This window comes from Macaca thibetana, chromosome 3 (assembly GCF_024542745.1).
Source record: "Macaca thibetana thibetana isolate TM-01 chromosome 3, ASM2454274v1, whole genome shotgun sequence".
In the NCBI taxonomy this organism is placed as follows: domain Eukaryota; kingdom Metazoa; phylum Chordata; class Mammalia; order Primates; family Cercopithecidae; genus Macaca; species Macaca thibetana.
Genome location: NC_065580.1, coordinates 150,583,923 through 150,598,642, shown reverse-complemented (window position 1 = coordinate 150,598,642; position 14,720 = coordinate 150,583,923). Strand labels below are relative to the sequence as shown.

The 14,720-nt window shown below is 48.8% G+C and overlaps 1 protein-coding gene across 3 annotated transcripts in view; it reads left to right on the top strand.

Annotated features, from left to right (window-relative positions):
• Nucleotides 1-11,614, top strand: part of DIP2A (disco interacting protein 2 homolog A) — a 110,462-nt gene extending 98,848 nt beyond the window's left edge. For 2 of the 3 annotated variants that reach the window (XM_050784324.1, XM_050784322.1), the window contains 7 exons: nt 1,027-1,056; nt 1,911-1,972; nt 2,835-2,892; nt 5,085-5,159; nt 6,972-7,146; nt 7,832-7,955; nt 8,642-11,614. In XM_050784324.1, coding sequence (XP_050640281.1) covers nt 1,027-1,056; nt 1,911-1,972; nt 2,835-2,892; nt 5,085-5,159; nt 6,972-7,146; nt 7,832-7,955; nt 8,642-8,894 — 777 coding nt within the window. In that variant the 3' untranslated portion in view covers nt 8,895-11,614. The remainder of the gene's footprint in view (nt 1-1,026; nt 1,057-1,910; nt 1,973-2,834; nt 2,893-5,084; nt 5,160-6,971; nt 7,147-7,831; nt 7,956-8,641) is intronic. The other variant, XM_050784323.1, reaches the window with a different exon arrangement.
• Nucleotides 11,615-14,720: the final 3,106 nt, after the last annotated feature.

Genomic DNA, 14,720 nt, shown 5'->3' with positions numbered 1-14,720 from the left:
CCTTGAAATGTCTTATTAAAAGGAAGGACCAAGTTTCAGGCCAGGAGTGGTGGCTCATGCCTATAATCCCAGCACTTTGGGAGGCCGAGACAGGCGGATCACCTGAGGTCAGGAATTCGAGACCAGCCTGGACAATATGATGAGACCCCATCTCTACTAAAAATACAAAAATTAGCTGGCTGGTGGTGTGTGCCTGTGGTCCCGGCTACTTGGGAGGTTGACGCACTAGAATCGCTTGAACCTGGGAAGAGGAGGTTGTAGTGAGCCGAGATCTCACCACTGCACTCCAGCCTGGGTGACAGAGCGAGACCCTGTCTCAAAAAAAAAAAAAAAAGCACCAAGTTTCAGAGATTAAAGAGCTCATGGCAATTCTGTTTACTGCTTCCTCAGATAGCTACAGCTATTTCTTAGATTTTGTACTAGTATCTCAATTTCCTTTCTTTCTAAAAACATCTTAAAACCAAATAGCTTTTTAGATAACCCTACATATTGAATACCTTATTCACCCACATCGTACAAAAATAGCTGGAAGGAAATGGCACCTGTCCATGCCAGAGCAGGGCTGAGTGCGGGCCTGTCTCTGTTTCCAAAGTGTTTGCTTGGCCTTGTGCCTCCCCGTCACAGTGGCAGTGCACGCAGGGCAGGGTGGCGGCTCTGCTCACACCCTCTTCCCCACAAAAAGACCCCTGACCACTCAAGCCTCACACGCCTGTCACACAGCAGAGATCGGGCCTTTTGTGAGCTCGCTTCCTGCTGTAGGCTGTGGCTGAGCGTGGGTGCCGGCCTGTGTGTTAGTGGCTCTGCGTCTGCAAGCCTGGGGCCTCCTTGCTAGACGTCAGAAGGGTGTGGACGCCACATGTGATTGCAGAAATGAAGTTAATGGATGTTCACGTTTGCTCTTTAAGATACAGAGGTGGGTTTTGCTCTCTCTTTCCCTGTGTTTCTCATGTGGCTGCTGCTTCTGTGTGTGTTTCCTGTGGCTGTCTCCTCCCTGTCTCACTCTGCTGCCTCCTTGGCCTCTGTCAGCCCAACAGGCTGGGAAAGCTGGCTGAGCAGGTATGACCTTGACCTTGACCTTGTTGGTGCCTCTGTGCTTCCCCCTCCCACGAGTTCATGTGACTTTCTCGTGAATTCTAGACAAACATGTTTCTTTTGCTGTCTTACTTTGTTCACAGTGGATATTACTTGACATATTACAAAAGCTCCCTTGTAACCAAATTTAAAAGTAAAACTATTTTCAAAAAATGTTAATGCTCATAGTATTGCCTTGGGAGGAAGGGCTCTGTTTCAATTCAGTGCAGAGGTGTTTAATTCCAGTGCAGACATAGTTTATGTTGTCTGGGATCTTTAAGGGTGATGTTGATCAGCGTACTCATTTAATTTGATGTTCCTTATTGAATAAAATGACACATAATGTCCGTTAGTCGGGATTAATGTTAACTGTAAGGTTCAGAAAGGAAAGGAGTAGAAAGGTGAAGGCTGCCGTCCATCTCACCTGGGTGAGTCTCGGCTGCAAGCAGTCCCCAGTAGAATTAGACTGGTTGGTGAGAGGCCAGGCCCTGCCTGACAGCATGGTGGAAATGCCCCTCAAATCCTAATGGTGTTTTCATCACAGCAGGAGACCAGTGGGAATAGAAAGTTGTTAGAGCTGAAATGTAAAGTGGCATGATTTGGTGTTTTCAGAGTCATTGACTCTTTCAATATTATCAAGCTCTGTGGATGTCTGGATGGAAAGCACCAGCCTGCCTGGGGGACCTCGAACCCCGAGGCAGACTTGCTGCAGGGAGCAGAGCGGCTCCCTTCTTGGGTGTCCCCGGGGGCCGGGGAGGAGCTGCCATGCAGCTGTGCCTGTGCAAACAAGATGAAAGTGAGGCCCCTGAACAGAAGTTCCTCTGCTGCTCTCCTTCCAGGGCACAGCTGGCCCAGACCCCACAACCGTCTACGTGGACATGCGGGCACTGCGCCATGACAGGTAATGTTCCCAGCCTGCCTGGGCCCCATTCATACCCAGCGGCAAAGTGGTGCGGACCAGCTCTGCGCTGACTGTGCACCCCTGGGACCCAGGCATTAGAGGACAGCTGGGCCAAGTCAGGCCTACCCGGGCACCTGGATAGGCACATGAGAGGACAGCTGGCTACACTGGGCCATCTGCACCAAGAGGAAAAGGAGAGCTGTGAGCCTCCTCTTCCCAGGGGAGCTCTGTCTGTCTCTGTGCGCCCGCGTCCCCAGGGCTGCAGTTAACATCCCTTTATCTGTCACACGGCCAGGAAGAATAAGAGTGACCCCTGTGACATTTGGTTGTTTAGAGGGATAGGGACAGACAGAAGACAAGTAATCCGTCTACTGGCAAGAACATTTCTTACCTGATGCTGTCATAGAATCTGACTTAGTTTTCATCTTGATAACCGATGGTGGTGCATACAGCGTGTGCTTGCTGGTTTGTGGTCAGGTGTGTATCAGGGCCTCTCCCAGCTTTGAAGCTCAGATCCCAGTCCTGGGTTCTCAAGTATGGCCACACTGTAGCTTGATGTAAACACTAGGTTTAGCTTACTGGGTGCCAGGGGCCTGCTGGGTTCAAGGAGGACCTAAAAGAAATGTAGAGTGAGCTGCTGTGAGCACATGCGGTGGGTCGTGAGTGCATGAGGGTGGCAGCACTTGGGACCACAGCGTGGTTGGGGTGTCCCTGCCATTCATGGCAGGTGTGCTGTGGAAAGGTTGACATCCTGGCTGTTGTCAGCAGACCCTCAGAGTGATCATTTCCAACCTCATGATCTGCCCTTTTAGACATACCTGTGTAGTGAATTACATACTGAAATTGTTCCCTTGATTTTTAGGGTACGTTTGGTAGAACGGGGTTCTCCGCACAGCCTGCCATTGATGGAGTCTGGAAAGGTAGTGGAAACCAAGACGTGTGCATTCTGAGTTGTGTCTGAGACGTCCGTCTGAAGCATCACCCCGTGGAGGGTGCTGGGGGCTGTGGCTCAGATGAACACGGGCTGACTTCTGGTTGGGGGGGGCTTGGCTGCTGCAGAAGCCTCCTTCCCTGCTTTGTGACTGGGATATAGAATCACTTAGTTACGTCTTTAAACACACGTCTGAGCTCAAAGCCAAGAAAGGGAGAACTTCAGGTACAGGAATAAAGAGCTCCCACTGGGTGGGTGGCAGGCCTCAGGCCTCCGGGGCAGGGCCATGGAGGCAGGGTCCGGCCCACCTACACATCAGTGGAGTGGCCCTGACCCTAAATTGGAGATGGCAAAATCTCATGCCCTAGTTTAGGGTGTCAGCAGGGAAGAGGCCCCCAGAGCCTGTAGAGGATCTGGGGGATCCTGAGATGGCCTGAGGACTCCCAGGAAAAAACTGAGATGCTGCAAGGGGTCAGCAGACATAGGCACAGAACAGCATCCTCTGAATGGTTCAAAGGAAGGAGGTTTGAACCTCCTTTGGTTCAGGAAAGGTTCAAAGGAAGGAGGAAAAGCCACACAGCCCAGGAAGGCGGCATGAAGAGTATGCCAGGCTTGATGTGAGTGGGCAGCTGCTGCACATCCAGCAGGGGCCGCGGGGGCCCTGGTGCCTTCACAACCCCAGAGACCAGAGAAGGAGATTGGCCACCCTGACTCCGTTCATTGCCGTGGCCACAGCCACCTGTGGGGAGTCAGAGACGGGCCCAGAGAGGGACCCAGCCAAGCCACGTGATGTCCAGCACAGACTCCTGCAGGGCAGCAGGGGTGAGACTGGGGACAGAAGGCACAGCTGCTGTGAGGGTCTCGAGGTGGGAGCTACTGGGAGGACGGTGGGACTGGGCTGAGTGTGGGGAGCAGGAGTGAGTGAGTGAGTGAACTCACATGCAGGTGCAGGGGCTTGAAAAGCTCCCATCCCATGTCCTCTGTGACAGTCACTTTAGGAAGTAGACCAGCCGAGAGTGGAGTTGGGTGAACTTAGTGGACAGCACATCTGTGGGAGCCGGGGCTGCTGCATGTCCTCCCTTCTCTGAGCACAGGGACATGTGAGCCGCCATCGCCAGAGCTCTGCATCATCCTTGGTGTAAACTCAGCGAGTTTCCCTGGGTCGTGGGGCCTCCACACCGCTCCTTTCAGTGGCTGTTCCTGCCCTGCCATGTACAGCTGCACTGTAATTGTTTCACTCACCCCCTTTTATTGGACATTCTTTCCTGTTTTGCTGTTACAATCACTTGGGCCTGATAGGTTTGTGTCCTGGAAAGAGCTCTGGTTTTGGGGCTTAGCTGGGACGTGCAGGGCGAAGATGGAGGCTCCAACAGCATCTGGGGAAACAGAACAGTCCCACCCGCTGGGGAGGGTCTGGTGCTGACCACAGCTCACACCTCCCTGTGGCCGGGGAGGGTCTGGCGCTGACCACAGCTCACACCTCCCTGTGGCCGGGGAGGGTCTGGCGCTGACCACAGCTCACACCTCGCTCTGGCCCCTCGTCCCCTCCTCCTGCCAGGAGTGCGACTGCCCCCATTTCATACGTGAGGAAACTGAGGACACAGAACAAGCATCCAGGTCTTGTGCAGTCAGTGGCCCGACCTGAGCCCAGTGAGGGAACGCTGGGACCAGGCCTGGGAGGCCAGGTAAGAAATGGTGGCCTGTTGCCTCTGAACTGGCACAGAGCCAGCGCTCAGTGGTTGGACTGACTCGGAGTCACGGGCAGGAAGAACTTCCTCGTGGTCAGGTTCCTGGCTGAGAACTAGGACAGACATGTGCCTCCTGCAGGGCTGGGCACAGCAGGGTCACTGCACCCCTGGATGTGTGCCCGTGAGGTGCGCTGGCATCACCTGGCTGATTGTCTTCATAGCCTTAGTGACCCTCTGCCCCTCCTGACACCCAAAGATGGGGTCCCGTCTTAGGAGCTGGAGTCATTTTGCTAAGATTCACAACTTATTTCTATTGACATCTCTTTTTCAAAATTCGAAGTCAAATTTGGAGCAGCCTCTAAACTTCCTGACCTGACATAAGCACGTCAGTCCTGCAGGCCAACTTCCGAGGGACGTTATTTTAACGTCACTGAATCAAGAGAGTCTCGTGCCATGTTTTCTTTAACAAGGGACATAGCTCTCCTCCTTCCAGATCCTCCCTGGCGTGAAGGTCATCATCGCACACACTGAGACCAAAGGACCCTTGGGAGACTCACACCTGGGAGAGGTGAGCTGAGGGCAGGGGCCCATGGGAGGGGCTTGAGCTCTTCAGCCTCACCGGCTTCATCTTCCTTCTATTTTTGCTTCAGATTTGGGAATTCTAAACTGTGGAATAACACTTGCCTTTGGGAATCTACCAGAAACCATTTGGCCCTTCCCCCATGTACCTCCCAGACCCAGTTCCTATGTAGGATTTTGGGGTACTGTGGGACAAACTGCCTCATCCCTAGGTTGACCTAACCAACAGAGGGGAACCCCTAGGTGTGAGGGCACTGACAGGTGGGAGGAGCTGCACAGGCACCAGTGGCAGCATGGAAAACAGCTACCTTGTGCAGGACCCAGCAGCTGCTACTTAAAACGTGGTCCCTGGCACCCAGGCAGGAGCACAGACCCGGGGGAACTGGTGACAGAGAACTCTGCTCCAGAAGAGTTCAAGGTCTCCACCTGCCCTGGGAGGTTCGGAGAGCTCAGAGCTCTTGTCCTGAGGGTGCAGGTGGAAGGTGTAGGTCTCCCTGAGAACACGGAGGCTATACAGGAATCCATTGGGTTGAAATGTCTACATGTATTGCACGTATATCTTGCTGTAATTTGGGACAGGCACGACTCATTATTTATGGGCAGCGGTGGCAGCTTGACATGCAGTCATGTCCCGAACGTGCAGATTGATCTGTTGTCATGAGAGCTTAGGACTCACGTTCCTAGTCCTGTCCTCTTGGGGAATGTGCTGTCAAATTGATGTCTTCAGACCAGGCGGGCACAGGCATCATTTGTGGGCTCTGCTGTGAAGCCAGAGTGGGGGCCTCCAGCAAGCCATGCCCAGTGGGAAATCACTCAGCCTCAGCTGGCTTCTTCTGACTGGGACAAGGGTGTGAGCGTGTGACCCCTCAGGTGGTCTTAAACTGTGTCCTGATGGGAAGGTGTCCTGGGTCCCAATCCTGAGTGTGGATGAGTGAGGGACCCTCCCCTCAACCATCCCACTTCTGGACAGCCAAACCCAGGTCTGTAAGTCAAGGGTGTGCCCCCAGGAGATGGCGAGTCTGAGCCAGGAATGGGGACCCACCCCTCATGGCAGATGCTCAAGAGAAATGCCCCTGTTGGCCACCCCCTTCTCCTCTTTCAGACGCTGCCATGCAGGGGCATGTTAGAGCCAGTTGAACTGACTGTAGGTTCTGGGCGGACTCTGTGTCTAGAAGGGCCCCATGACATTTGGTCCTGCAGGCACAGGCCTCTGGTCTCTTGGTCTCTGCATGGATGCACACAAATGCTTACATGTGTGTAGATATGCGGGTGCACGCAAACATGTGAACAGACTGGTGGACACACACGTGCACATGGATAGTGGACGCACACACACACGCATGGGGCTGACGTTAACCCTGGGACGTGCTGTCTGCTTTCAGGGCCTCTGTCTTGCCATGAGTCTGAGCAGCCACATGCTCTCCACTCTGTAGGGACCCTCATTCCTTCAGCCTGTCCCTGTTGTGGAATTTGGGTTGCTTCCAGCCCTCTCTTATTGCCAACAATAGTTGGATGTGAGGAAGGTGGAATTGCCCACGTCTACTTACCCACGTAGGATAGAGTCCTACAGATGCCATTCTTGGGTCAAAGGAAGAAATAGTATTTAAGGAGAGAAAAGTTACGTTTGCTTTCTGTGCCTGTAATTTAACTTAGTTCATAAAATAAGAGACAATGAATATTATCCGCCCGACTTCGTTCGGTGTTTTCTGGAGCATTATTCTTGGCCAATGGATGTCTCGTGACAGAATCTGAACTCGGTGGTTGGTGACACTTCACATTCTTGTCCTCTGGGCCCCACCAGATCTGGGTAAGCAGCCCCCACAATGCCACCGGCTACTACACCGTCTATGGGGAGGAGGCGCTTCATGCCGACCACTTCAGTGCCCGGCTGAGTTTTGGAGACACACAGACCATCTGGGCAAGGACTGGCTACCTTGGCTTCCTTCGACGAACAGAGCTCACCGATGCCAGTGGAGGTGAGGGGTTGTGGTGAAGTCCCACGTGAGTGCTGTGCGGGGAGGATCTGGGCTCCCCAAGAGCTTGGTCACCTGCTGGCACACCTCACTCCTTGCTGTGGTCTGGTATTGTTCAGTGTGGGGGAAAGATACTCTGACAGCGGTGTTCTCTGAAAATACTGGTTTCCCTCCATGACTGCCCCTCGCTATCCTTGGGACCTTGGCCTCTGCTAAGGGGTGGGGGGATGGTGTTGGTGATAAGGCTACCAGGCTCCTCAGGGAGGCCTCCTCCTCTCTGCCAGGCCGGCCTCTCTGCCACTGTGTCTTTACCAGTGGCTTTCCCATGCACAACCCATTCAAAGTTGTGGCCAATGTCCAGAGGACTCTGTGCAGCCACCACAAGCTGGCCAGATAAGGCAGAACTTTTGGTAGCTCCTATAGATAGTGTCCCGTTCCCAGAGATAAAAGTTATTTTTAATAACACGCTCACACTTGCTGTAACTTTCCTGAGGTGGTTCCATGCTGCAGAGGTAACAGCCTGCACTGCCAGTACCTCCATCACCCTCTCTGCATGTGGTGTGGGACCTCATGATGTTTGAGCTGAGACCTCCCTGTGCCTGAGAGCCCCTGGTTGGGCTCAGGATACGAGCCCATGCCTCTGCATGCCTCAGCTTTCTGGGCACGTGTAAACACACACTGTTCACAGGGCGGCATGATGCACTGTATGTCGTTGGGTCTCTGGATGAAACTCTGGAGCTCAGAGGCATGCGGTACCACCCCATCGACATCGAGACCTCTGTCATCCGAGCACACAGGAGCGTCGCTGAGTGGTAAGAGCCCAGGTGGAGGGCGGCTCCACGTGGTCCATACAGCCCTTCCTCTGTGCGTGAGTGCTGTGCATCGGTTGGAGCAGAGCCGAGGACTGCTGGGCCTGAGCACAGGCCTCCTGCATTGTCACCCTGGTCTGCAGTGGAGCTGGGTGCCATGTAGACGAGCCCTGTCTACCTTGGGCATTGCCAGAGGGGGCTGAGGACTTCTTGTGGGTCTTCCCTCTGGATGTACTCTGCACAGCATGGTACCAGAGCACACCTTGCTGCCTTTGTTTGGGTTTGGCTTGTTTTCTTCTCCGTTTCCTTATGAGTTGTAAGCCAAGAGGTTGTCCCCAAACGCACAGGCAAAAGGTAAGGTTTCCACAGGTCTCATCCTGAAGTGTTTCTGCTTTTAATGTGTTTCTCACATGGTTGTGACTCCTGATTCCTTCACCTGTGGGGAACTTGTGTTGGGACAGGTACAGCTTTCAGCATCAGATAATGCTCCTGATGCTCAGTAAAAGCTTTAGTTAGAACAGACATCCTGTAAAATGGATCTGGCCTGATCTTTAGGTTGTGAATAGCCTTAAATAGCTCTGTGACATCAGTGTGCTTTGCTCTTCTTTGTGCCACCCTTTCCCAAGCATTCATTGGCCCCTGTGGCCTGTGCCTGTGTCCGTGTGACCCCATCTGTCTTTCCTCTGCAGTGCCGTGTTCACCTGGACCAACCTGCTGGTGGTGGTGGTGGAGCTGGATGGGCTGGAGCAGGATGCCCTGGACCTGGTGGCCCTGGTGACCAACGTGGTGCTGGAGGAGCACTACCTGGTCGTGGGCGTCGTGGTCATTGTGGACCCAGGGGTGATCCCTATCAACTCTCGGGGTGAGAAGCAGCGCATGCACCTGCGGGACGGCTTCCTGGCTGACCAGCTGGACCCCATCTATGTGGCCTACAACATGTGAGCGCAGCACCCCAGACCAGGTGCCGGAGACGAATGAGCTCCAGCAGTCCAAGGTGATGTGGGAAGACACTGCAGAGCCCACGCACCGGGACTCGCCCCTTCCTGTGCTCTTACAGATCCCTCTCAGCAGTTCCCTGCATCTCCTTTTAGAAAGCACTTCCTGAATTATTTAAAGAAATATTTTGAATCTGCCAAGTACATTTACAAAAACACAGATGCTGGTATTTTAACAGATGGAGAGACAAGGAAAGGAAAGGAAAGGCCTGGCGTGGGCATTGTGAGGAATCACAGGCACCGAGGTTGTTCTCTGCTGTACTGCAAGTTTGCACTTTCTTTAGGCTAAAAATGTAGTTCCTGATTTTTAAAATTCAGTTATTTATTCCCACTTCAAATGACAAGTTCATATATAGAAATTACGGAGAGAAACTTGAGACCATTTACAGAGAGAAACTTGATTCTGGGAAGATAGCAGAGTACAAACCAGCTGCCTCACTTCTGTTTCACAGGGAGGCTGATGGAAAGGAAGCAAGCTGGACCCATCCTCCCTGCTCACAGAGCACTATGGTCACACGCAGTGCCTGCTCTGCCAGTTTCGTTATTGAAAGAGTTGTGCTGGCTGGGTGCAGTGGCTCTCGCCTGTAATCCTATCACTTTGGGAGGCCAAGGCGGGTGGATCAAGAGGTCAGGAGATCGAGACCATCCTGGCTAACACGGAGAAACCCCGTCTCTACTAAAAATACAAAAAATTAGCCAGATGCCGGGCGCGGTGGCTCAAGCCTGTAATCCCAGCACTTTGGGAGGCCGAGACGGGTGGATCACGAGGTCAGGAGATCGAGACCATCCTGGCTAACGTGGTGAAACCCCGTCTCTACTAAAAAATACAAAAAAAAAAACTAGCCGGGTGAGGTGGCGGGCGCCTGTAGTCCCAGCTACTCGGGAGGCTGAGGCAGGAGAATGGCGGGAACCCGGGAGGCATGGCTTGCAGTGAGCTGAGATCCGGCCACTGCACTCCAGCCTGGGCTACAGAGCTAGTCTCCGTCTCACAAAAAAAAAAAAGCCAGATCCACGTGGTGGTAGGCGCCTATAGTCCCAGTTACTCGGGAGGCTGAGGCAGGAGAATGGTGTGAACCTGGGAGGCGGAGCTTGCAGTGAACCAAGATCATGCCTCTCGCCACTGCATTCTAGCCTGGGTGACAGAGCGAGATGCCGTTTAAAAACAAAAACAAAAAACAAAGGTGTGCTGCTTGTCAGCATATATTGTTGTTGTCATGGACACTCAGTAAGTGCCATTTTGGACTGCCAAGTTTAGATGCTTTGTTTCAGAAACATAAGCCAGCATTTAGTTTTAAATCACTTTCCTGGTTTGTAACTTGATGCTGTTTAGTTAAATTGCTAGTTTTCCTAACACTACAATATTAATTCTTCTCGTGGAAGTGTACTGATGTATTATTTTTATTCCAAGTCAGCAGATTTGGAAGCATTGGTGGTAAAGTCTAAGGTTTTCATATCCATAGTGCTGTTTGGTGAGTACCAGCAGTACAGTTGAGGGGAGCAGGGAACAGCGTTGCCCCGTATTGAAGGTGGAGACGGTTACATTCTTCACTGCCTTTCACATTTTGAGTTGTGTGCCTATAAAATTTAGCCAAACCATTTTATTATTTTGTTCAAACTTGACTAAGCTGAGTGATCTAAAATTATACAGAACCTAAATCAGAGAATGTAAAGTCCTTTAGTTACTTCTAAGAATTTGAAGTCAAGCACGAATCTAAGATATAGATTATTTTTATATAGCTAATTAAGAGTATGTTATGAAATTGTTTGGTTTTTGGGGTATTGAGGGTGGAAAATTTTGTGAATCATGCATGCTTCACAGAAACAACCAGGTTTTTCCAGAATTAGTCTGGATCAGTGCCTAACAAAGCTGTTATTAATTCTCCACACATAAACCTGGCTAACTGGGCCAGCTCTCATGTTTTACTCCTGTCTGGCTACAAATAGCACTGTGCATAGTAGCCCTGTTTCCCCATGGTGGACTGTGGTAAAGTATGTTGTGACATACTGGAATTCTAATAACCCTGTTGTAATTATGTACAGAATCTATGTAACTTATTGTTGACATACAGAGGTTTGGGCAGTAGTCTAACGGACATTCCTTACAATAGAATGGCTGGGAAGGGAAAGAAAAAAAAAAGCTACCTAACTCCAATCTTGATGTTGTAGTTTTATAGCAAACAAAAATTGTCAGCTTTTTGTATTGAAAGGTCAGTGGTGGTAAGACAAGGTGTCTTGTAAATTAAGATTTTAAGAAGTGCATTAAAATGTTTTGGAATTACTCTGGGAATTCTGTATATCATACTAAAATTTTTATATCATTATGTTAATAAAAGTTATTGACTTTGTAATTCTGCATTTTGAAATGTGTGAAAAGGGTTTTTAAATTACCCCGAATAGGATGTAATAGGATGTATTTTATTTTGCTTTTTTTTTCTGACTATAAAAGCAATTATGCTTATAGCATAAAATCTAGAAAGCACATTAAAGTATAAAGAAAATTTAAATTTCTTATAATTCTACCTCTGAGTAAATAGCAGCATTCGTATGTGACATAAACCCTCTCAGGGATTTACTTTTTTTCTTTTTAAAAATTTTTTACAAAATTAGGATCAAGTGCTTTTTTAAATAATTTGCTTTTGTACTTAATAAATTATAGACTTTTAAGTCTGTTACATATATTCTTCTACGTTTCAATGGCTGTATTTTACAAGTGTGCCATGAGTAAATGTAGTATTTGCTGTATTGCTGTACATCAGTGTTGTTTCAACAGGACCACAGTGAGCCTCCTTTCAGATGCACGTTTACACTGCCATGATTGCAGTTACTGCCTTGAGCTCAGTTCCTATAGGTAGAGTGAGTGGGTCAGAGTTCACGCCAGGTTTGAAGCTTTGGGTACCTGCTGCCCTCCAGAAGGCAGGGTGACAGCATGGAAAAGGCCTCTTTGCAGTTGCCAAGCAATGTTGGCAGTGGACATGTGCTCAAGATTAAAATAACTCTAACAATTTGATAGGCAAATAAGTGGTGTGTCTGGTCATGTTGAATATGTCCTCATTTGTTCATGGCCATTTTTAGTTCTTATCTGATGTATTTTGTTCAGATTTGGCAGTTTTTATGGTCAAGTTTTTTCATACTGACATGTAGGAGTCTCTATTAAGAATTATAACCTCCATATACTTCGTTTTCTGTGGGTTATTTGTATTTTGGTTCTATTTGTTTTAATGCAGGTGGTTTTTTAAATGTTACATTTATGCAAACTGTGGTTATTGTGTTTGATTTCAGATTATGAATATAGCTGATTTATTTCAAAGTGGTTCTACTGGAATGATCAGCATGAACCAATGGGGAGTCCATGGCAGAGAAATAACTATCCTCCAGTGTTTGGTTGCTGCCACAGTGCTGGCCTTCAGGCTTCCAGGCTGTTCTAAAGAAAAGGCAAGGAGACCTGCTGCTGCCACTGTGTCTTGCTGTCAGTAAATATCCTCAGTAAATCACGTGCATGTTATTTGCCATGTGAGAAAAGAACAGGAGGAGGAAGCATTCCCTTCCTATCTGAGATAATGTTACATAAATTTTGGGTCCTAAAGGGTTAGGGAAGGCATTCTCTATTTAAATTGGATACAACAGCAGTGTTGTGACACTCTGCGTGGCATTCATCCTCTTGTTTGATGTTCAGTTTCAGTAATGGAGAATTAAAAGGAAACTACATGTAAAATTTCAGAATTAATGGTTTTTACATTTTTGCTTATTAGTAAAAAATTTTAGTTGAAGAGGAATGACTTTAAAGTATCTAAGCAGGTGCCTGGACTGTCCTCCCTCTTCCCTCTTGCTGGTCTGAAAGCCTCAGTCACCCTAATCCTCACCCAGGTCTTCCTGAATTCTGCTCTGCTTTTCAGGATTTAATGAGAGAACCTTTTCACATGAGCCAATGAGATATTTCAGAAGGATCATCGTGGAGTTTGCTGAGGGCAGTACAGGGCGAGAAATTGAGACTTTATTAGTGTTTAGTGCCTACTAAGTGTGGGATACATTATTCCCCAGATTCTCAAAGGAACTGAAAAGGCTAGATATGAATATTCATTTCACATGCCACTTAAAAAAAGTCAAAAGGAGCACGAGGGATCAAATGAAGCTTTGAGGGGAAAAGGGAGCACAGAGGTATTGCCACTGACCATCACTGCTAGGTGGGTGTGCCCAGATGCTGCAGGAGGCTCCAGATGGAAATCAGTGGAGTGAAGGCCATCTACAGGCTTTCATGCTCTGGTGGAATGGTACGTAAGTCAAAGACAAGCAATTTTTAGCATTTATGTTATTCATGAAGGGGAAGGATTCTGGGAAGATAGCAGAGTACAAACCACCAGGAATATGTCTTCCCTACCTGGACAGTAATTGCACTGGCAGAATCTGATGTGACTATTTTGGAGCTCTGGAGTCTGCTGATGGCTTGTAACTTCCAGGGCAAGGCTTAGATGGTAAATGAGGGTTAATTTTAGCTCCTGGCACAGTGGCAGCTACCCTACCCCCTGCCCATGGCAGGCAACTGTGCACGTGTTCCAGGAGCAGCTTGCACATGGAGCCAGATCCTTGATTGCTACTTCTGATTTTAGAGGGGCAGATGAGTCCAGAGACCATTGTTGCAGCTCCCCTGATTTTTGCAAACCCCTCTTCATCCAGCTTAAATTACTTCCATTGCTGTGATTTAAAGGCCCAGGACCCTTCTCCCCCAACCCTTCATGTTTCTCATTTTCTCCTTTTGGGAGCCAGACACTAAAGACTAGGATGTTCAAAAGCACCTGCACATACAGGGGGAAGTAGAAAATGTACATGTCCAGGGAAAGGTACAGCTCAGAAAAGAACTGAGAAGACCTTAAAATGAGACCTCAAGCTGATCTTTGACATAGAGACAGCTAAGGATCAATAAAAATAAATAAATAACAAAAACCCCCAGCAAACCCTGGGGAAGAAGAATCTGATTTCCAGATTAACAACATTATTTAATTTTAATGCCAGTTTTTCAACAAAAAGATCACAAGACATGCAAAGAAAAATATGCTTCATTCCAAGGAAAAATGAATAGAAACTGTCCCTGAAAAAGACCTGATCGTACTTGACAAAGACTGTCAAATAACTGTCTTAAAGATGTGCAGAGAACTAAGGAAGATGTGGAGAAAGTTAAAAACCAATGCATGAGGAAAATGGAAATATCAATAAAGAGATAACCTAAATTCTGGAGCTGAAAAGTACAATAACTAAAATGAAAAATTCCCTAGAAGAATCCAAGGGCAGGAAGAGAATCAGTGAGCTTGAAGATAGGACGGTAGAAATTAATGAGTCTGAAGAAAAGAAAAAAAGATTGAAGAAAAATGAACAGAGTCTGAGGGAACTGTGGGACACCATTAAGCAGACCAATATATGCATGTTGGCAGTTCCAGAAGCAGGGTTGAGGGAGAGAGAGAATACTTGAAGAAGTAATGGCTGAAGACTTCCTAAATTTGATGAAAGACATGAATATAAGCATCCAGGTAGCTCAACAAATTCCAAGTAAGATGAATTCAAAGAGACCACCCAGACATCAACATTTCAGAAGCCAAAGCCAGAGAATTTTGAAAGCAACAAGAGAGAAGCAACTTGTTACATACAAAGAATCCTCAATAACAGGTCCCCAAGCCCAGGGCCACAGACCGTTACCAGTTTGTGGCCTGTTAGGTACTGGACTACACAACAGGAAGTGAGTGGTGGGTGAGTGAGCATTACCACCTGAACTCTGCCTCCTGTC